This window comes from Peromyscus leucopus, chromosome 14, assembly GCF_004664715.2.
Source record: "Peromyscus leucopus breed LL Stock chromosome 14, UCI_PerLeu_2.1, whole genome shotgun sequence".
Classification (NCBI taxonomy): domain Eukaryota; kingdom Metazoa; phylum Chordata; class Mammalia; order Rodentia; family Cricetidae; genus Peromyscus; species Peromyscus leucopus.
The window spans coordinates 55,098,264-55,120,950 of NC_051075.1; the positions used below are offsets into that span (position 1 = coordinate 55,098,264).

The 22,687-nt window shown below is 52.1% G+C and overlaps 2 protein-coding genes across 2 annotated transcripts in view; both read right to left on the reverse strand.

Annotated features, from left to right (window-relative positions):
• Positions 1 to 4,733: 4,733 nt before the first annotated feature.
• Ngb (neuroglobin) lies at positions 4,734 to 9,909 on the reverse strand. The gene is made up of 4 exons (XM_028877837.2): positions 9,418 to 9,909; positions 7,973 to 8,084; positions 7,305 to 7,424; positions 4,734 to 5,790 (listed from the first exon to the last, which is right to left on the reverse strand). Exons 1-4 carry the CDS (start codon positions 9,504 to 9,506, stop codon positions 5,656 to 5,658), a joined length of 456 nt encoding a protein of 151 aa, XP_028733670.1. The 5' UTR covers positions 9,507 to 9,909; the 3' UTR covers positions 4,734 to 5,655.
• A 3,483-nt stretch (positions 9,910 to 13,392) lies between these two features.
• Pomt2 (protein O-mannosyltransferase 2) overlaps positions 13,393 to 22,687 on the reverse strand; it is a 44,245-nt gene continuing 34,950 nt past the window's right edge. Inside the window, 6 exon segments of the mRNA XM_028876137.2 lie at positions 13,393 to 15,729; positions 16,422 to 16,536; positions 16,704 to 16,844; positions 17,700 to 17,805; positions 17,893 to 17,952; positions 18,254 to 18,325. Of these exon segments, the coding sequence (XP_028731970.1) occupies positions 15,624 to 15,729; positions 16,422 to 16,536; positions 16,704 to 16,844; positions 17,700 to 17,805; positions 17,893 to 17,952; positions 18,254 to 18,325 (600 nt within the window). The 3' untranslated portion in view covers positions 13,393 to 15,623.

Below are 22,687 nucleotides of genomic sequence, written 5' to 3' on the forward strand. Positions count from 1 at the left end.
AGACAGCAAGTTCCAGGGAGAGTCGGGGACAGTCAGGTAGGCCTGAGCAGGACAAGAAGTGGCCCACATGAAGCTCTTGCACTTGGGCCGAGGAGGAGAAAATAGTTCCCGGCCAGATGACATGCTAAGAGGCCCGAGTTCTGGTCTTCTTTGCCCATGTGGCTGACGCAGAGTAAGAGGGGGATGACCTGAGTTCCACATGCTGTAGAGAGCAGAATCAACTGTGGTGGAGGACAGGCTAGGCTGGGGAGAGAAGGCCTTATTCCTGCGGCTCCCTGTGGGGACAGACAATCATCTTGGGTTGGACAGCTGTTCACTGTCACCACCCTGACAGAGCCATCTCCTTCAGCGCTTGATCTGCCCATGGGCATGGGTTCGAGGCCCCCTGCGGTGTGAGTCAGGAAATGAGACCAGGCCCCCTCATCCTGTCCCCTCTCCCCTCGAAACAGGGGCTTCCGTGATTGACAAAACTGCTTCAGGAGAGAGAGAGGTCTCGAGGAGGGCAGAAGGGGCAGGGCCTGCTGTGGCTGCCAGCTCAGCAGGCTTGAGCTGCTGCAAGAGAGGGGGGTCCACAACCCAAGAACCCTGTTAGGCCAGCCATCTCTCGGGGGTCTCTTCTTGGGGACCGCAAGCCTCCAGCTTGCAGACATTGGGCCAGTCCTTGATTCTACCACCCTTTCAGGGGATATTGCTCGGATGGACACAAAAAAGACCAGAGGAAAGCCTGGAAGAGGATGCTCTGTAGCCCAAGGTGGGGGGGGGGGGGGGGGGGGGGGAGCGCGGAGGGTCGGGGAGTGGATCCCCTTACTTAGCAGGCAAGGAGGACTGGGGGTGGGACTAGGAACAAGGCCAGAGTGAGGCTTGGTGCCAGGAAGGCCTAGCATGCCAGCCCCTGGGCTGTGTCCCCAGGGCAATGTACCACCCAGCCAAGTGCCGTACTGGGGACCACGAGCCTAGGCGGAGCAGGAAGACCTGGGGCTCCTTGCAACGCGGCCTGGAGACCTCCAAACACAGAACAGGTGGAGGAAGCTCTTAGCCACCCCACCACTGCTGTCTCTCAGAAGGTCTGTCCTGAGGAATGCCCTTGCTGGCCCAGCTGCAGGCTTCTAGGCCACTCTGTGGGAGGCCCTGGGACATGAGGGAGCTGAGGTTCCAAGAAGACAGGCTCCCAGCTCTGCCCAGCAGAAACTGATTCTGAACTTCTGCCAGGCCCTTGGCCTTGACAAGCTGCAGTTCAGGACCACCCAAGCCTCTGTTCTAGGGCCAAGTATCCTAGATGGGCCAAAGTTTCCGAGGTGGCACCTGGGGACCTCTGTTACAGAAATGCCCAGCTGAGTACAGCAGGCATAGAGGAGAACAGTTCCCTCCTCAGGCACCACACACTCTTGCAGACCTCGCTCTCACCAGCCCAGGCTAGAATGAGCGATGGGCAGGCACAAATCCCGTCCTACGGATCTTACTCTACAATAAATATGAACCGTTATTTGGTCCTGAGAGCCACATCCTGGGCCTCGGGGCCCCTTCCTTCTACTTTGTCAACTTCAGCAACTGTTTAAGGAATCGCCTCTTCTCTCTTCTCTAAACATAGCCCAGAGTGGTTTTTCATGACAGCCTGCCCATTCCTAGGCAAGAGAAGGTTCCAAGCGCAATAAACAAGCCCGTTACATAATGGGATGTCAGGCAGGGATAAGTGCTTTGAAGAAAGAACAGAACAAGAGGAGGGGAGGGAATGGCTGTGGCCGGGAGGGCATTTCTGCCCTCCTCGATTCAGGATGAGCTCCCGGGGATGGGGTGCGGGAAGAATGGAGGGTCTGTAAGAGTAAGTACCTGACTCAGTAGCAAGGAGGCTAGAAGGGCCGAAGCAGAGCGAGCCAGGAAAGGGCAGGGCCTTGTGGGACTCCATTAGGACTCCAGGCTTTCCTCTGGTGATGTGAGGAGCTACCAGGGCATTCCTAGCAGGAGGGTGACATGATTGTTTGATGCACTCTTCTTCTTCTTCTTCTTCTTCTTCTTCTTCTTCTTCTTCTTCTTCTTCTTCTTCTTCTTCTTCTTCTTCTTCTTCTTCTTTAAGATTATAAGACGCACACATTTTTTTTTTTTTTTAAATTCAGTCTGGCTCTATAGCCCAGTTGGGTTTCCCCAACTCTTCAGTCTTCTGAGCTCTAGGATTACAGGCGTGTGCCACCATACCCTGCTAGCTCGATCACTTTTAAGTACACAGTTAAGCACTGTTAAATATTTGTTATAATGTACGATCACCACTCCCAGCCACCTTGGCAACTTTTCGTCTCACAAGTCGGGGCCTCTGTACCCACGGAATGGACCTTCTTTCCTCCCCCTCAGCCCCAGTAACCAAGGACGCCCTCGTATAGTGAGGCGAACACTGTGGCCAGCGGGGAGCAGACATTCCAGCTGGGACTCTGTGAGAGGGGATAGGTTAACTTAACTAGGACGGGGCAGAAAATGAAGAAGACAGCAGAGGTGTGATGTGTCATCACAAGGGCCAGGAGTCCCGTGGGGAGAGAGGTGGGTCCGAGAGGAATGCAGAAGCCAGGATAACAACGATAGTAACACAGGAGGCAAGGAAGGACGGGAAGGGGAGGCCTGGGGCATGTTGCATCTGCTCACGCTACATTAGAGACACTGCTGGCTGGATAAGGAAGTTAGGCTGAGGGAGGGGCGGGGAGCTTTGAACCCAGGGTCAGTTAGGATGAGGTTTAAGCAAAGCACTGGCCAAGGCTGTAAAGGGGGCAAGCATGGGTGAGGAGGAAGCCCGGAGGCTGAGCCAACACAGGAGGAGAAAAGACGCTGCAAGGCAATTAGAAGGATCTATAATGAGGATCGGAGGAACCAGAAAGGGCTCAGGGAGGAAGCGGGGAGCCTCAGGGCTCACCACTCACGACAGAACTATGCCAGAGAACCAGGAAACATCAGCCAAGTAGAGGATGCTGGTCATACTGTCAGCGAACGACCTGGTTTCTCCCATGAGACAATGGAAAAGGAAAAGGGGGAGGGGGAGGAGCTGGTGGAGATGGAAAGACTGGAAAGACTTCACCAAATGCAAAGCACGGACCAGATACAGAAAGAGGGTTCTGAGCTATTAGGGGAGCCGGAATCCGGACAGGGATGAAGTGATGCTGTGGGATCCATGAGCTCAAATGTGAAGAGAATATCTACGTACACATAAGGAAGACGAGCAAGGCAAAGAACACAGAGCCTGGCTGAGAAACGCCAGCACAGAGAGAGCAGGGAAGGACCAGCCTTGAGGTGATGCTAGATGGGGTCCATGTGGACTCGGTACTCCCTGGATTTTTGCAGCGGGTAGCGTTTTTCCATACACTAAAGTGTGATCAACTCTAAGTGCTGCTGAACAGAACATCGAGCGAAAGGCTACGACAGGACCCCTGAATTGGGCAAGATGGAAGTTACTGGTGCCTTCGATTACAGAGTGGAGACAAAATCTGGCTGTGGTAGGTTCCCGTTCTCTTATAAAGTTTGGGTAACTGAGTCATAACTGTCATTAGGTCACACGGGGGAGGGCAGGTTGGGAGGGGACAAGATTCTGTCCCACTGCCGCCTTGCTGGACTGGAGAAGATGCTTTCTGAGCAACGGCGGGAACAGCATTTCCGGAAGGCTACTGATCAACGAATGCAGGCCTATTCCCAGAGTCCTGGAGCCTATGGGGGAACTAATCCACCTGCTCACGTGATGGCCACTTTTCATGCTGTGCTCTTCCATCATGTTTCAAGCTGTCTTTATAGCCACTTGCCTGTGGGGTCCCACACCCCAGTCCCATGGACTACTTCCCTTGGGGAATAAGTGTGCTGTGTGTCACATGTGACTGTTAGGTATCGTTGGGTTACTCTGACAAAATGCTTGACAGACACAACACAGGAGGAAATATTTATTCCATCTTATGACTCCAGGGGATCTCAGACCACCCCAGCAGGAGGACATGGCAGAGTTCACGGCAGTGGGTATGGATGATGATGATGGTGCATCTTCATATCCTGGTGGACCAAGGAGGGTGGGACCAGAACCAGGGATCAGACGCTCACCTTCAAAGCTCCCTTAGTACCCACTTGGATCAACCAGATCTCACCTTCTAAAGGTCCCACGGCCCTCAAAATAGTTGCCACAAACTAGGCCACAAGCATTCAAAACTATCAACTCAGATTCAGACCATGGCACTGACCATCCCCAGGCACAAACACAAGAGATGGTTCTATCACTTTCAAACTAAGTTCTAAGTGGGCAATGCTGGGGACAGGGTGCCTTCTCTACGCAGCAACGTAGGGACAGGGCTCTTTCACTCCTGTGTTCAGTACATGACCTCCAAGGTCACCGTGAACTCTGCTTTAAACTAGAGAATGACCGAGCATGAGGGACGTGTGGACGTTGGAGCTGGGCGGTGGTGTGTATGGAAGTGCTCCCCATATCCACACAGACTGCGGTTAGAACTGTCCCCGGTCCCGCCTGGAAGCTGGTGGATCCAAGTGTGTGCCCAGAGAAAAGAACTGGATTTGGTGGCCTCACAGACAGTCTGAACCCAAGACCGACAGGTCCTCCACCACCTCTGCCTCTGGCCTTCCCTTCTGGACCCCTTCCTTTCCACCAACTCATGCCTTGGGCCTGCTGACCCCATCCCCCACCCCCATCCTGCTCTGAGGCCCGGTACTCTGTAGCTTTATCTGGCACAGGTCAAGACCCACAAAAAGACCAGCCACGGAGGGTCAGCACACAGGACATGTTTATTTCTTGTGAGCAGCGAGCGTATAGAATCACAACACAGAGCAAGAAAGTGTGGGTGGCTGGGGGTGGGGCCGAGGGCCTCTCCCCCTCTATTCTCTCCCACTCATCTGCCCAGGCACAGTTCCCCCTCAAGGGTTAAACACAGAGTTAGGAGCCCGCAGCTGGAGGGTGGCCAGTGAGCAGAAGAGGGCGGGGAGACAAGATTCAGCCCTGCTAGGCTAGGGTGGCAGGAAGAGCCTTGGAACTCCGGGCCATGTGGGATGAGGTCACTCCTCCTCGCCCTACTAGCCTCTCCGTTCCAGCTGGCCAGCTTGGTTCCCCACCCCAAAAAGAATCCTGGGGAGCTTCTACCAGAAACCCTGAACCAAGGACATAGGAAATTTTGTATAGGGCATCTGAGCTTTGAGACCTTGGGTGCTCACTGCCACTGACGAACACCATCCTCCCTGTTCCCCTTCTCTGAGCTCCCCAGAAACACTAAAGCTGCTCCTTCTCTTCATTTTTGGAAAGTAAGCAGCCTGGCAAGAAAGCATCAGACACTGAGCAGACGAGATGGAAGGTTCTAGAAACCTAGTCACTTTACCCTCACCTTGGCTGAGGCTTCTCTGAGAAGAGCCCCCACGCCACCTCGCTGCCCAAACTCTATTTTGCCTCATGGGGAGAGCTAACCAGGCATGCAGGGGTGCATCATCTGTGGGGATGAGGGGAGCCCAAAGGCTCCTCTGGAAGGAAAAAAAAACACCTCTCTGCAGCTGACCAGGAGCTGAGACAGAGCCCTCTTCCAACACCTCTCTAGGATGGCCAAGGGAGTGAGGGCCAAGGTGCAGAGGAGCCCTGGGGGAGGGGCTGAGGCTACTATGGACAGATGGACAGATGGACAGGTGAGGGCACTGGCTCTTCTCTTACTCTCCATCCCAGCCTCGGCTCATGGCTTGCACCACAGCTCCGTAGAGCTGGCTCCAGGCGTTCCTTGTGGCTGGTGTGAAGTCAGGACCGAGGCACCTCTCCAGCATGTAGAGCAAGGACTCACCCACTGTCTGCAGAGGCAAGCGGTACTTAGTCATCTGAAGGCAGGAAGGCATCACTCCATTTACAGGTGAGAAAGCTGAGGCCCTGGGCCAGTAAGGGGACATAGGCTTTTCCTCTCTCCCTCATAGGCTCCCACTTCCTAAGCAGGCCCTGAGTGTAACCTGGAGCGTCACCCGGTGCCCACCTTTCCCTCTAGGTGTGAGGATGCACAGTGGATAAAGAGCATTTCATCTCGCCGGGCGGTGATGGTGGTGCACGCCTTTGATCCCAGCACTCGGGAGGCAGAGCCAGGCGGATCTCTGTGAGTTCGAGGATAGCCTGGGCTACAGAGTGAGATCCAGGACAGGCACCAAAAACAACACAGAGTATTTCCTCTCACTCCTGTCTTTGCAACCACCTCATGAGAGGGGCCGGGGACTGCATTGCCCGGGGACTGTCCGCTCAGACCCAACCACATCAAGTGCCTGCGGGTTGCAGTTTCACCATCTGCAAGGTAGCAGTAAGATTAAAAAGCCTATATCATGCAGCCAGGGAGGCGTGAGTTCAGATTCTGACCATCACAGCCTAGATGACCCGGAGCAGTTTGCTCTACCACTCCAAGCCTCAGCTGCTCCATGAGAAAGACGGAGAACAAAACCCCAGGTTCTGTAAAAAGCCCTTGGCACAGCAGCTGCACATTATTATTATATAGCTGCCTTATTATTCGTCAAGTAAAAGTAGGTTTATTTATCCCACATGTATTACTGAATATCCCCAAAGGGCCAGGCACTGTGAAAATGCCCGGATGGAGACGGCAGTCAAGGCCACCCCTTGTGACTGGTTCTGGCCAGTGGGACCTTAGTGACAGTGTAGAAGCTCTTGCCCACTGTGGCTTGTAACAGTCCTTCCTTGCTGAGACTTAGCTAGCCTGAGGAAGGTTTAGAAGCTCACAGGTCACCTTAGACATCCTAGCCCCAGTGGAGTTAGACTCCACAGATAGACGACTCCAATCAGACTCCGGAGAAAGAATTAAGTCTAGCCAGAAGAACTCAGAAATTGCTCTAAGGGAGGACGTTTGAGGTGGTCTGACACCTACAGAAAGGTGCTCACATCAACTGACGCCAGGGTCGCTAAAGCCTTCATGGTTCTTTTTGTTTTGTTTGTTTTTTCCAGACAGGGTTTCTCTGTGTAGTTTTGGTGCCTGTCCTGGCTCTCGCTCTGTAGCCCAGGCTGGCCTCGAACTCACAGAGATCCGCCCGACCCTGCCTCCCCGAGGGCTGAGATTAAAGGCGTGCACCACCACTGCCCGGCCAGCCTTCATGGTTCTTAAAGAAGCTGCATTAAAGAGAACTCTGAGGCTCTGAGAGGTCCAGTCAGTGTCAGGCACAGCCAGGCAGGTAACTAGAGCAGGCCTTTATCTCTGGTCATCTGAGGAACTGGGGATGTGGAGGGAGGGTCAATGGACTTTGTGGGGGGGGGGGCTGGGAGAGAGTGGCGGCTGCAGCTCTGGAGCTCTAGAGTAAGAAAGTACCCCACTACCCACCGAGAAGGAGCCGAGCCTTACTCCCACAGCCCGGTGCTTCCTGCCCAAGCCGGCCAGGTACTCCTCCAGTGAAGAAAGGTCCTCCGCATGGGTCGCTGCAGTTTCAATTACCAGCATCACCTGTCAAGGACACAGAGGGTCTAACCCAATCCTAGCTGCTTACCGCCACAGCCTAGAAACCCAACTTCTCAACCGACGAGGCTTTTAGAGCGCGGTTGTCCAGGGTCAGAGGTGGCAGGCAGCCAATGTCTGTATACAGTAGGTGCTCAGTATGTGGTGGCTCACGAAGCAAGCCCTTCTCTTTTGAGGATTTCGAAACCTGTGACATACCTGTAGAACAATACTGCCCACACGGGACAAGGGTAAACTGAGGTGTTGTGAAGATTGTGAGCCCAGCCTAGTTTTCATAAGCAGGTGGCTCCAAGTGGCCAAGATACACCGATACAATCCTTGGGAGCCAGAGGACAAGACTGAAAACAGTGTGCCAGACTGGGTCCAGCTGGCTTGAGGACAGGGTAGGGGAGGAGGCTGAGTCCAATCTAGAGAGATGGGAAGGGTGTGTGTGTGTGTGTGTGTGTGTGTGTGTGGTTTTCCATATCCCAAGTCCCTTCTTCCCTACCAAGACAATGTTCTGCAGATCTGAGACCTCATGGCTCTGCCTCCCTCACCTTCCTAATGTGGTCCAGGAATTCTGGGGAGGAGAGACAATCCTCAGGGCTGGAGAACTGGCGGCCGTTGTACTGGAAGAGAGGCAGCAGGCTGGGTTCCAGGGTAAAGAGCCTGTGGGTTGGGAGCAGCGATCATCAGCAGTGAGCAGCAACCCAGCAGACCCTGGCTGCTCAGAAGAAAGCCACAGTACCTTCCTAACCGGGTACTGCCAGCTTAGTCAAAGTCCCCTCATCCTTTCTTTGGGCACCCTCCAGAGGACACTGAGTCCTCAGCCTCTCACATTACCTGGCAGACCATAGCTCCTCCTTAAACAACGGAGGTGACTTGAGTTTGGGACAAGCAGGAATTTCAAACCAAAATCTAGGGGAAATTTCCTTTCGGGATCCAAACTTGCCAGTGTTCTCATCTCTGAGGAGGCTGGGCGGCGACATCAGGAACACACGCCTTGTACTACTGAGCCCTGAGCATTTTTTATCCATTAACTGTAGTTGTATATCCCTCGTACTTTTAAGCTGTGAGTTCAGAGGAGGCAACGGAAGCCCAGAGAGACTAAGCAAGCTGCCTTAAGTAACACAGTAAAGTCACAGTGGGCGCCAGAGTTGAGGGGAGGAGTTTGAAAAAAAAAATACAGTTGGCACAAACAGAAAATGTCAGCCTCACTGGGGGGAGCTTGGACTTTTGTGTAACTCTTTTGTGTAACTAAATGTATTCCCTTTCCATCTGGGAGGGGGGGGTTGCAAAGTCCTTTTCCGAAGTTTTGGATTGGCCTAGGGATCTGCAGTGAGAAAGGGAGTGTGGCCTTTTGGTGATGGCAGAGCCTGGGGTGAGGCTGTAAACCAGCCGTCCTTCTCCTGTGGGGCCTGCCTGCTCCTTCTCCCTCTCTTCCCGGTGGTGAGACTGGACGCCCGTCGCCCCTCTCCTGGAGCCTCTCTGGTCCTAAGCCTGTGTTTTCCTCGGAAGAGTTCCTCTAGCTGGGGACTGGCTGTGAGCTCTCCTGGGCCGGGACGATGTGGCCTCCTTCCACTCCAGGGTGGGTGGGTGGGAGCAGGAGCCCGTCCCACGCCCCAGCGGGTCTTCGGGTCACTCATCTCCTCCTCCCAGCCCGGCCCCTGTGGGCGGCCCTGCAGTCACTACCCATTGAGACATCACAGGTAGGGCAGAGGACACTGCATCCACCTGCCTGCTGGGGCGGGGGGTGGGGGTGCGGGTAAGGGAACCCACCGGCTCCCAGACAGGTCAGGTGGGAGTCGCTATCTGGGAAGAGCAGACGGGACATCACCACCTGTCGCTGCGCACACACCCCTCTCTCCGGAGCACCACTGCAAGCGGAGCCCCGTTTCTCCTCCTCTGGTGACAAGCCCAGCAATCTGAAACCCACTGCTGCTGCGCCCCCCAACCCCCCCACCCCGCCCCCACTTGCATCCCGGGGCCCGGCAGCGCTCACCTGGAGAACAGGACAGTGCCATGTTCCAGAGGGCTGCGGCTCACCGCCCGCCAGCTCTGCCGGATCAGCTCCGACTCTGGGCGCTCCATGCTCTCCCCGGAGAGATGCGGGACTCAGGGATGGGACCCTCGGGGCTTGGGTGCAGTCACCGCACGTGCAGCGCCATCTCCGCGGCGACGCAGGGGGTGGGGGGAAGGGGGGTCCAGGCCCAGCGCCTTAGTTGGGCGGCGCCCAGCAACTGCGCCTTCGCTGGTCCAGCCGAGAGGATGCGTACCCGCTTGCGCTTCCGGGGACCCCGCTCGCTCAGGCAGCTGCGCCCTGTGCCCCAAGCTCCCAGAGAACCGCCCTTTAAAGCTACGGTGGTTCCCACCCACTCCGGCCCAGGGAGGCTTGTGCTCTCCCTCCACACCCGCCTCAAGCAGGGACTACCCGAAGCCTGGGAAATGTCCGGGCTTCAGAGCCTAACAGAAATTGTTGAGCCTCCGGGCTTGCTTCACTCCTGAAAACTAGTAATGCACTCAAAAAACAAACAAACAAGCCGGGCGGTGGTGGTGCAAGCCTTTAATCCCAGCAGGCGGATCTCTGTGAGTTCGAGACCAGCCTGGTCTCCAAAGCGAGTTCCAGGAAAGGCGCAAAGCTACACAGAGAAACCCTGTCTCGAAAAACCAACACCCCCCCCCCAAAAAAAAACCCCCAAAACAACAATAACCAAAAGCCCGCGAGTGATGGTGCATGCCTTTAATCCCAGCACTCGGGAGGCAGAGGCAGGTGGATCTCTGTGAGTTCTAGACCAGCCTGGTCTACATCGTGAGTTTTAGGGCAGTCAGAGCTATGTGAGCTATGTGGATAAATAAAGGGGCTGTAGGGTTTCTGAGGCTAGCTAGCTAGTTCAGCGAGTTGCAGGTTCAGTGAGAGACTATCTCAGTTAGTTGGAGTGCCTGAGAAAGACACATAAATTAACACTATTTTCTAAAAGTGGCTCAGGTTAAGTCCTGTGCTTGCCATTCAGCGTCTGCAGCCTGCCGCCTGTCACTTAGCACTGTTGTTCTCTTTCAAGCATCCAAGTTCTTTGGCTCCAGCGCAGTTCCATTGGCTCAGGCATTGGAGAGCACACTATTCATCTTTCACTGTTGACTCTCTAACTTCTCCTCTCTTCTCTTCTACAGCCTCAGATGTAAGGGTTTGAGTGGTAAAGTCTCTAGAGTCTTTTGTTGCATGGATGCAAATCAGTGTCCTTGGTCTTTAATTATGAAGAGACTGTAGCTCCATGGGCAGCCCGGTGCTGGATGTGCTCAGTCCCATGCCTTCTAGAACTTTCTGGGGGGGGGGCTTTCTATCCTGTTCCAACCAAGCTCCTAAGATTGATTTCGGGAACAACCTATTCCACTCTTCTCCATCTCTCTGTTTATCTTTGGATCCCTGGACTGGAGCAGGAGCGCAAGGGCAGTCTGGCAAAAAGCCCCGTCCTAACGACTTCGGGAGACCCTAGGCAAGGACCCAAAGGGAGAGAGCTTTCTGCAACCCATCTGGCCGGTCTGCATCCTCCACTCCACCCAGTGTGTACTTCCTGGAAGTCCTCACTTAAGACTCTGTTGTCTCTTCTCTCCATCAGAGGTCTGAGGAGTTCATGGGAGTAATGGACTCATGCCTTCCACGGAGGAACCAGCACCCAAATCCACAGCTCCTGTCTTCTCGAAGCCAGGGGTGACAGGACTGTGTGTTCCTATCTCTGCTCCCCTTGTGGGTGACAGAAAAACTAAGTGTGCTCTAATCTCTGCTCCCCTTGGGGAGAGGCCCCAGATCTGGCTTAGCCTAAGCAGTCAGGGAGAGGTATCTCCACCACAGATGGTCTGAATTCTGCTTTGAGGGGCTAGAGGGGATCTCTCCTTCCTGTGGGATATTCACACAGGAGGTCACAATCTAGGAAAGTTCAAGTGTTCTCTAGCCAGGGCTGTCAATGTGTCCTTAAAGAGCCAGCAGATTGGGCATGTGTCCAGACGCTCTACCTGTTAGCTGTGTCCCAACAGCCCTGGGAAGGAGATGCTATTTACTATACTCTGACCTTACAGTTAAGGAAATGAGAGGCAAGGAGGCTAGTTGGCCCAGTCGCAGTTAATGAAATGGAGGGGCCAGAGCTTGACCTCAGTTCTGATCATCTGACTTATTCTCTCCACTGCCTCCCTCAAATTAATAGACCACAATCAAGAGCCACGTCCATAACTCAGACTGAGCCAAGGTTACTGGGTCTGAGTCCAAGTTTGCTGGAGCTAGTTCATGCAGCCTTACAGCTGACTGTGCTTCTCATTCACAGGCATCAAGTCAGTGCCTTGAAATGGCCACAGAGGAAGGGTCTGCACCGTGGAAAAGGGCAAATGCTATAAACCAGCATGTAGTTTTACCCCCATAGGAAACCTGTTATATTTACCTCCACTGGTCTGAGTACCCTTGGGGGAGCCCAGAAAGCCTGGGTCCTAGCTGTACATTATGCAGAACTTTGTACGAAGCATCAGGCTGAACTACACTCCCCAGCTGTGCCTAGCCTCTCCCAGTGTCCAGGGCTTCAAGGGTATTCCAGGCAGGTGCTTCCAGTCCAGAACGGGGGCGGGCAGGAGAAGCTCTAAAGACTCCTTTTGCACCAAGTCCTGCCTCATAATTTTCTAATTGTGGATCATTCGGTAAGTAATATAATCTCTCATGGGTACAATGGAGGCAAGGGCAGTGGCTTCCCTGGGCCTTAGAACTAAATGTTACCTGTATTAAAATGTTAACTGGCTGGCAGAGTGGTGCATGCCTTTAATCCCAGTACTCGGGAGGCTGAGGCAGGCCTATTTCTAAATTCGAGGCCAGCCTGGTCTACAAAATGAGTTCCAAAGAACTCAGTTCCAGAGAACACAGAGAAACCCTGTCTCAAAAAAACAAAACAAAACAAAAAACCAGATGTGTACTAAGCTATTGCCATTCACAGACAGTTTGGTCCCTTTCTGATTTGCCTGTCCCTGGCATCTTCCAGATGCCACCTCCAGAGTGATAGGAATGACCTACCTTCCTCCCCAGGCTGCCTCCTGCCATATGGTCCCTAGGGAGGCTAAGGGGTAGTCCAGAGGACTCCCACTTTCGCAGAGGCACTAATCCCTTCAACTATGACCTTCAATCCAATGCTGTCAGCTGTCACCTTCTGTGTATTCTATGGGGAGTGGAGGAAGCCCTGAATGAAAGTAAGGAGCAGATGAAGTCCTGAGAGAATGTGTATTATTGAAAAGGTCCTCAATGTCTCAGACCCATGGGGATTGGCAAGGCTTTCCTCTGGTGCCTGTGGGAATGTTGACAGAGTGTTCAGAAGGGATGGACTCCAGCTTCTTCCTTCAGGATGTCTCTTCCAGCAGGCAGAGACTGCCCCTTCGAGACCTCCGACGGAGACTAGCTAACTCTCCCCATGCTGTGTAAAATAAACACACCGAGGTTCCAGGCACGTAGCTGGTGCATCTCCATCATAACTCACATGTCCCAGCTTTTCTGCAGGTGTATCTGTTCCTTCCTCCTTTCTACTTCATCCCAGTCAGGTGTTCAGTACCATGCCCTGCAGAACAGGGCGGATCCTTTATAGCTGGCACTCTTGACAGAAGACCATGTCAGGATGGGGCCCTCTGTTGACAGGGATGGGAATTTGCTCTCACACTGGGCCTCATAGCTATCTCAGAATTAGGGGGAAAATGGTTCCCTTGTTTCTTTCTACACCATCTGGGAAAGTTAAACAAGAAAAAGTAGGCTCAGCTTCTTACTGGTTTTAGCTTAAGGAATGGAAACAGTCACTCTCTCTCAAGTAAGCAAGTACTCAGGAAGGCCCACATTCCCCTGGTGTTAAGCCAGCATCAGGTGGAATGAGAATGGCCCCCAGCTATGAGGTACCATGTTGGTTCTTGCCATCTAAACATTTTTCTCAAGGCAAGTCAGATCCAATTAAGCACAACAACAATGTAGTGTTGAAAACAAGAGCTATTTATTACAAAAGTAATGGTCTCAGATTATCTCTGGAAACTTAAAAAAAGAAAGGAAGAAAACAAAGCGTGGTGAGTCAAGACACTGGCTGGGCTGGGCTGCTTGGTACATCCTCGTCCTTGCCAGCAGTCTGAGACATACCACACCTCTGTCCGTTCCTGAGGGTGCAGCCCACACGCACAGCAGCATCCTAGAGCCCACTGCCCTCCGTCTTCCAAACAGAACCCAAGCATTTAGTGATGTCACTAAGCGGCCTTTTCCCCATGCCTGCCAGTTTGGGTGTGGAAGAAGAGGGAGTAGGTGGGGAGCACCCTTCTTCCCATATTGGAAACAAGAGACCCCTTCTGTCCTTGGTGGGACATTGGGGGGGGTCGGAGCCCACTGACTCTCCCATCTACTCTGGCTCTCAAAGGCTACCCACCCCCTAGTTACTTCAGGGTTCCTTCCCTCTAACAAGTGCCTCCAGAAATAAGGCACAAGAAAAATCAGCCACCTGTTAGATGCCCCATGGGTCACCTTGCTTCGAACCACGCAGATTCCTGCATCCCCTCTCAGGAGAATCTACCCAAACGGTACCCCACTGGGCTGGAAGAAACCAGCCCTCCCTGAGCCTGCAGGCAAAGGCTGGAGGGCAATGGGAGCGGAGCTCCCCAGTCCCTGCCAGAAATACAATTAAGCAGGCAGTGCAGCCTCCACACATAAGCCGCACTTGTGCTTGAGGGGAAGAGGGAGTCCAAAGGGCTGCAGCCAAGAGAGAGGATGGTCTAATCAGCTACCTTGCCTTGCTCTTGACAGGGCTGCATTTCCTCTATTAACCTTAATGATGCTCTAGCTGAATGTCCAAGCAAGGCCCAGTAGCTTCCCTCTCTACCACTCTAGGTAGCACAGCCTGTCCCCGAGACCAATTTCCAGTCTCCGTGGCAACCACCTCCTGAAGATGCTTTAAAGAGCTCTGACCCTGTCAGAGTTGTTGGAAGCTATAGCGGAGGGAAGACGGAGTGTGGCAAATTCATTATTAAACTTGAAATATCAGAATCCCCCGGGATCAAATAATTAGTCTGTTCTGAACTGAAAGGAAGAAGGCAGACTGAAGGGTTGCTCTGGAGTTGGTTTAGCTCTGACCAATTTTCTCACTCCCTTTGAGCAAGGAAAGAGAGGGCCAGCTCTGAGCTTCAAGTGGCGACAGGAGAAGCTGCCATGTGTTTGCAGGTGCTCCGGGTCTTCTGGGGAAGACAAGGCAGTGTCAGAAAGAAAGGAAATGACAAGGAAGCAAAAGACGGTCTTATCAGGGAGGGCTGGGAGTGCGAAAACAGGAATGCCATGCAGGAACAGAAACATCGGCTGAGCGTCCCTTATTCCCACACCCCAGTAAGTGCTCAGCCCCCAGATCTCTGCTCTGACTCAGCTCCTGGCTCCATCAGCCAGCAGGGCTTGGTCCGCAGAGCCAGGCAGATGCAGAGCAAAAGGGATGGTCAGTGAGAAACAGACTCTGGGCACATAGCCGCCAAGATGTGGGTTCCACCCACCCAGTTCAGAGAACAGGGAACCAAACATCTAAGGAAGGCCAACCACAGACTGGCAACTTCTCTGCCAGCTTGTGCCCTGGAACCCAGGGCTCTGTACACACTACAGGCAGGGCGGTGTCCGCAGAAGACACTGCAGAGTGGGGTGCTCTGCTAGCCTCACTGGAAGCATGTGGGAAGAAGGGTAGGAGACTCGGGACGGTCCCACCTGCTGTGCCGGTGTAACCCCAGGAGGGTGGGGCTGCACTCCCAGTCCTCCTGGAGACCACAGGATTTCTCATGGACCTTAGAAACCCAAATGAAACCAAATCCAATGTGAAAAGATACCAGAGAATATCCTGTTAACCTTGGAGCACTTCTTGGAATTTATGACACTTGACTCCAGTTCCGTGGTCTACACTCCAAGGGGACTGGCCACACGGACCCTCCCATACTCCCACTGTTCTCCTTGTGTTGCACCAAGGGGTGCTGTAGGTCAAGTGTCCTGTGTGGGTGCTGCAGACAGGGCTGCGGCTCCATTTAGTGTTGAGTGAAATCCAGGTCTCTTTCCCAGTTTGGTCCTGGGGGTAGCAGATGCTTTAGGCTCATCAGGCAGCTCCCCTGAAGCTGGAAAGGTCCAGGATCTGGCTTCATAGCTGGGTGTCCCTGGATAATACCTGGATCCAGGCTGGGGTCCTGGCAGTGGCCTCAAAATTCCCATGATTCCAGCCACCTTAGTCCTGCCATTGGACTCTCCGGTTCCTGGGCCAGGGGACCAACCATCCCATAAGCCAGGGGGTGGAAGAGGTAGAAGCTGTGAGAGTGAGAGCAAGGTGGTCAGCATCCCAGGACTCCACCAAGGGGCTCTGCCTGCAACCCCGCTGCAGGGCCCGGCACACAGCATAACCCAGTCCGTCCTTCCATCGTCCGTCTCTCTCCATCCAAGTCCACTTGACAGTAAGAGCTGAATGACCAGGAAGGAACGGGCTTTCCCCAGCAGGCCCAACAGAGAACCTTTGAGGGCCTGGCCATGGAATGGGTGACTCAGAATGCTGGCCAATGTGTGAATTACTTTTCAGCAGGCCCCACTACAATGGCCAAGGACTCTTGACAGGAGCTCTGAGACTTTCAAGAAGGCGAGAAAGGAGGACTTTACAAATACGGTCTCTTTACAGTGATTCTGAGTCACACTCCTGTACCCACAGCCTACACTTCCATCCTCCCTCTCATCCCACTGTCTGATGTTTTAGCAAGAGCTACTGTGACTAGAAAGGGGTATCCTTCTAGGTATGCTGGGGTGCTGTCAAAACTAGGAACCACTAGCAAGGAGAAGGTGGAGTGAGGCCCTTGTTCTTCCTACCCAACTACACATTAGGATCACTTGGGCCCAGCTGATTCAGAACCCCTGGGGACATGGCCCAGCCATGGGAAGACCTTAAAAGCACCCCAGGGATTCTCAAATGGACCTAGAGCTCAGGCTGAAGGGTAATATAAGGGGACACATACCTGTAGGCAGCTGCCAGAAGCAGACTTAGGATTCCCACCGCATGTATTCTGCTACCCATGGGGGAAGAGGCCAAGCCCCAGGCACAGAGCCGCAGCAGGGTATCCCATAGGATACCTGTGGAGAGCAGGAGACCTGTACCAGCCCGTCAGGACAAGCCCTGGGAATCCCACAGGAAGGAGGCACCACACTAGGCCTCCTCTCAGTTTCTCAGGGTGGCCGCACCCTCCTTTCTGGCCTCCCACTGCCTTCTCCCCCCAGGGCAGGTAGGCAGCAGTGCTGACCTGTCAACATGCTGGAAAAGAGCATGGCTGGGAAGTAGTGGTGGAAGTAGAGGATCCGGCCCATCAGGAAGAAAGGGAAGTAATGGAGCATCCAGCCCAGCAGCAGCTGGCCACCTCCGCGCAGCAGCACCCTGGTCAGCCCTGTGCAGCCCAATCAGCACAATGAGGAGACAGTGGGGGCAGAGCCTGGCTCCAGCCCAGCTCTCCCGTCTTGGTGTGTGTCCCTCAATAGGTCACATCATCTCACTACCCTTCCTTTCCTCACGTGGACTACCCCAATCCCATGGCAACTACAAAGAGAAAAGCCGGTAGGCCTTCAGAGTCCCGGGTCAGTACCCTGCTTGGCAGGGATGCCCACAGGGCCGGATGTGGACATCTGGCAGGAGACACACGCCCCCAGACAGCTGTCTTCCCTGTCTCTACTCCCCACCTCTTTGTTGTTAGAGACATTCCCCAGCAGTGAGGGCAGAAAGGAGGCTGGGTGGGGGAGTGTCTGGGGCTGGGACTGTTCAGACATGGAGCTGGCAAGGACAGACGGGTCTGTGGGGTGTCTAGATGTCACCCGTGCCCAGCAGTAAAGTAAAGAGGGCAGCCATTGCAGTGGCCTGGAGTTACCTCTCTCTCCCCACTAGAGGACAGGCCATGGACAAAGGGGCAGACGAGGAAAGAGGGGTTTGTCTGGCTCCAGTACGAAAGTGAAGTTCTGAAGGCAAATGCTGGGGTCTGAGCCTCAGTGCCACCACCACTGGCTCCATGTCCTATGACAAGCTCTCGGTCTCACTGTGCCTCGTTTCCTAACACACGGAGAGGGCGATGGCACTCTGCTACAGGGCTACTGGGAAGATGCAAAATGCTGAGCCCAGGGTAAGGTACCAAGCAAAGGAGAGGAAGTGTGTGCAGTGGGGAGGAGAGGGGAGCCCCACAGCAGGCGGACCCTCCCCAGAGTGCAGGCCCAAGCCAGCTGAAAGACAGAGCCGGGAAAGCCGGGGCCCTGACCTTCCAACTCTGCAGGCAGCTGTACCCCTCTCTGCATAGCGATGGCAACGGCGCTCCCCGAGAGGAGGTAGAGGACAATGCTCACCAGATTCAGCCACCAGACCACCTGTACAGAAGAAGAGCTGGGGATGAGAGGGCGCCAGCTTCTACAGGCAGATACGTGGGCCTAAGCATTCAGAACTGGAATACTCACAGGGTTGCCAAGCAGATAGACTCGGAAGTCTGTGTCATTGGCCCCTGAGAAGCGCAGGCCCTGTGGAGCAAAGGACACCCAGCTGATCCAAGGCTTCGCTCATCCCCAGCCACCCTCATCCAAGGGGAAGAAGATTATACAGATTACACATCTTTCATAGACAAGCAAACAGGAGGCTCAGAATGCACATTCTACATGAACTCTCTAGGAAGTGGGAGTCAGAGTCAAGCAGCAAACAGAGCCCCTTTCCTGGCCAGTCCCCCAGCTGAGGCTTCCCCTTGTCACCCATACTCCAGCTCCACAGATGCAATGGTCTCTTCCTTGGTTCATTTCCTGTAGGAGCTCCAGTCTTGGGCCCTACCTGATAATTGATCGGCCAGTGCCAGGGTTTGGATGTGAACTCATTGTCCTTGGGTTTGAGGCCGTTGTTTCCCTGTAAGAAGGCAGCGAAGAAAAGCTAGTCAAGAAAGAGATCTAACTAGCGGACACAAGCATGAGGCACAGGGATCTGATATCCAGCCAAGGGACAGGAGAAGAAGCCCCAGTGATTCCCCCTCCCCGGCACACAGCAACCAGGATCCCACTGGCAGCCACTGTCCAGAGCTTGTAGTAACTGCTTAAGTCTTCAAACAAGCCCCTATCCCACCAACGACAGCCCACATGGGTAAGAGCAGTGCCCAGAAGGTGTGCGGAGGAGAATAAAATCAGTACTTGATCCCAAACACAAGACTCAGAAAAGGTTGTTTTAGCTTAGTGTCTCAGTGGCTGTTCTTTACTGCGCTTCACCAGGAGCCTTTCAGGTTACTATTTTTCTAAATGCCCTCTGTAATATTTTAATAGGATAGCCACATTATATAGCTGTTTACAGACAATATGAGTATCTGTGAGAGGTAAGAGTTTTTTTTTCCACCTCCAAGAACATTCTCTTTGGGGAGAGAAATCATTTCCAGTACTCAGTTTAGTCTGAAGAACTTGAACCCAGCCAAGACTATCCAGTGACTTGTCTCACAAGGCAAAACCAGGCCTTAGCTAAAACAGGGAGGAACAGAGCTAGGATCCCAGACACTAGCCCCCAGGCCTGAGCCATCCCTGTCACCAGCACAAACTAGGGAGAGGAGTCAGCCGCTGTGTAGGCAAGCTTTCACAGCCTTGCCACGCTGACATGTTGGGCTCATCAACTTCGTTGTGGGGCTGTCCTGTGTTTAGCACCTGGCATCTACTCATTGGAAGGCCAACAGAGTCCCCATGCCCCATTCTTCAGCTCTGCTAGCCAAAAATGTCTTCAGATATCACCAGAGCACCAGAGAGGAAAAACTACCCTCAACTGAGAGCTACTTGTTTATCCAAGAAAGATCTAGAAGGTCATTTTTAGTGACCTGCTACCAAGGAGCCTGATTGATTCAACAAAGTGAGGGCTTGAGTATAGTTTAGTTTGTAAGTCTCAGTATGGCAATGGGTTGGTCTTAAAATGAGTGATTAAGAGGTGTGTGTGTGTGTGTGTGTATGTGTGTGTGTGTGTGTGTGTGTGTCCCAAAAGGATCAGCTGCTTATCCCCTGAATCACTGTCCTAGTCACTGTTTCTGAAAAGACACAGTAACTCTTATAAAAGAAAACATTTAATTGGGGGCTTGCTGACCGTTTCAGGGACTCAGTCCATTATCATCATGGCAGGGAGGATGGCCTGATCTTTAGGTGTGTGTGGGGGGGAGTGGGAGCCCACCTGGGCCTGGCATAGACTTTTGAAACCTCAAAGCCCACCCTCAGTGACACACTTCCTCAAACAAGGCCACACCCCCTAATCCTTTCAAATAGTTCCATTCCCTAGTAACTAAGCATTCAAATATATGAGCCTATGGGGGCCATTCTTATTCAAACCACCACATTTGACTCTCTGGACCCCAGAGGCTTGCAGCCATATCATAATACAAAAATGCATTCAGTCCAACTTCAAAAGTCCCCGTAGTCTATCACAGTCTCAACACTTTAGAAGTCCAAAGTTCAAAGTCTCTTCTGAGACTCATGGCTATCTGGCAATCTCTTAACTGTAACCCTCTATAAAATCAAAATCAAACAGCAGATCACATACTTCCAACATACAATGTCACAGAATAAACAGTACCATTCCAATGGGGAGGAAATGGCATAGTGAGGAAATACCGGACCAAAGCAAGACCTAAACCCGACATGGCAAACTTCAAATTCTGCAACTACATGTCTAATGTTAAAGCACTCTCCAAATCTTCAACACCTTTCAGCTTTGTTGACCACAACACACTTCTCTTTCTTGGGCTGGTTCCAGGCCTGGTCTGCAGCTTTCCTTGGCAGATATCCCATGACTCTGGCATCATGGGGTCTAACATCTTGGAGTCTCCAAGTCAACTAGGCTTCATCTTCACACAATGGCCTTTCTGTCCTTCTATGCTGGCACACCCCTAACACATGCCTGGCTTTGGTGGCTTTCCTTAGCCGTGAAGGGATAGTCTACATCGCCTTTCTTGTATCCTTGACTCTAAAGCCAGAACCACATAGCTGAAGCTGCCAAGTTCTGTTTGCTGGGGCTGGAAGCTGGCCCCTTGTTTAACTATATTTCCATCAGCTTTCTGTTGTTGATGTTTCCTTCGTGGCTTAAGCTTTCCTTTAACTCCTTTTCATAAGCAGGAGGCTTAGCTGGGTGGGATTCTGCTCTGAAGTTACCACCCCCTTCATTTTATTTAGCAATAGACTTTTCTTAAACTTTTATCTCCTTGAGCACTGAACTTAGCTCCATTACACTTCCTGGTGCTCCTTTTCTCCTCAAACTTATATTGTGTTTCTCTTTGTCCAGCTTGCTCCTTCCTTTTATTATAGATCTGCATAATAGTGATTACTAATTAACTACACAACAGAGTCAATACTAAGCTATCTTGAAATCTCTTCCAAAGCCAATCCAAAACTCTTCAATTTATCCTCAGGCAGATTTTTAGGACAAAGGCAAAAAGCAGACACATTCTTCACTAAAACATCTCACGAAAGGTCTCTAGGCCACTTACTAATAATCTTCTCCTCTGAAGTTAACTGAGTTGGGCTGTTATACTTTATATATTGCTCTCAGCATCACTGTCTTCCATTCTCCTACTAGTATGGCACATTAAGTCCCACTTGAAGGGTTCAACTGCTTTCCTAACGCAAAGTCCTAAAGTTCACATTCCACCAACAAGCAGCATGGTCAGGCTTGTTACAGCAACACCCCACTCCCTGGTACTGCTTGTATATCTCAGTCACTGTTCTGTTGCTGTGAAGAGACACTATGACCAAGGCATCTCTTATAAAAGAAAGCATTTAATTGGGCTTGCTTACAGTTTCAGGGGTTTAGTCCATTATCATCATGGCTGGAAGCATGGCAGCATGCATGGTGCTGGAGCAGTAGTAGAGAGCTACATCTTGATCCACCGGCAGAGACAGAGACAGTCAGACAGATAAACAGGCAGAAAGAGAAGGAGGGAAAGAGCACACCTGGGCCTGGCATGGGCTTTTAAAATCTCAAATCTCTTAAGCAGGGCGGTCACGGTGCACACCTTTAATCCAAACATTTGGGAGGCAGAGGCAGTTGGATTTCTGAGTTCGGGGCCAGCTTGGTGTATAGAGTGAGTTTCAGGACAGCCAGGGCTATGCAGCCAGGGCTATGCAGAGAAACCCTGCCTTTAAAATAAAGTCTCAAATCTACCTCCAGTAACATACTTCTTCCAACAAGGCCTTCTAATCCTCCTAATCCTTCTAATCCTTTCAAATAGTGCCACTCTCTGGTGACGAAGCATTCAAATATATGAGTTTATGGGGGCCATTCTTATTCAAACCACTACAATCACTATGGCTATCCAAAGAGTCTTAGAAGTAATTGATGAGGGAAACTAATCCCTTAAAACCAGTCCAATTTAATCCAAAATCAGGCCTTAGCAGGTCATAGTAATCTGATTCATTATATCCAACTCAGACAAATCCAGCATCTCTACAATGCAAGAGATGAAAGGAGGCAGATCCTTACCCAATAGGATATGTGTGTGTAAACTAAATCTAGATGGTTTGTTCTACCTCATTTTGCCAGACCATGAGCTTTCTCCACTCAGGTCTCAACTCACAGACAGACAGGCAGACATAACATACACACCAATATCCGCATGTCTACAGTCTGGATTCACTGTCTCTTGCTTCTCTCTAATTCTGGTAGACTGAGAGCTCATACACACCGTTTCTTTTCCTCTTAGTGAAATAAGGAATGAAATTCTACACTCACTCACTGCAGTCTTAAAATTCTACTTAGACCCAGACTGACACTCTGAGAGACAGACACATATTCAAAAGAGCTATGTCATCAGGCCACAGTGACAGCTACAAGCACAGAGTCAGAGAAGAAGTGACCCAGAGATGGTTTAATGTCAACTTATCACCTTCCAATGTAGAAAACTGACAAAAATCTGGGTTTTAAAAGTTTAATCTGATGAAATAGTCAACTATGTTTTCTAAGAACTGCTTATATAATCACTTCCAGGTAAGTCTACTTGACAGGGGCACAGAGAGGAACAGTAACAACTGCCACAGCTCCTTGCAGCTCTGTGGGTGGCTGAGACACTGTGGTTCTGAACATCGTTCCTGTAGGACTCACGTTCCCACCTCAAGAGCAAGGGGTCTTCCACCAGACATCAACTGTAGCAATGTCTCTCCCACTTACACAGGCAAATTTCATCCATGGGCAAAAATCTTCTCCATTTAAAGATTTACTCTCTCCATTTACTTTAGACTTTTGATGCTATGATTGCTG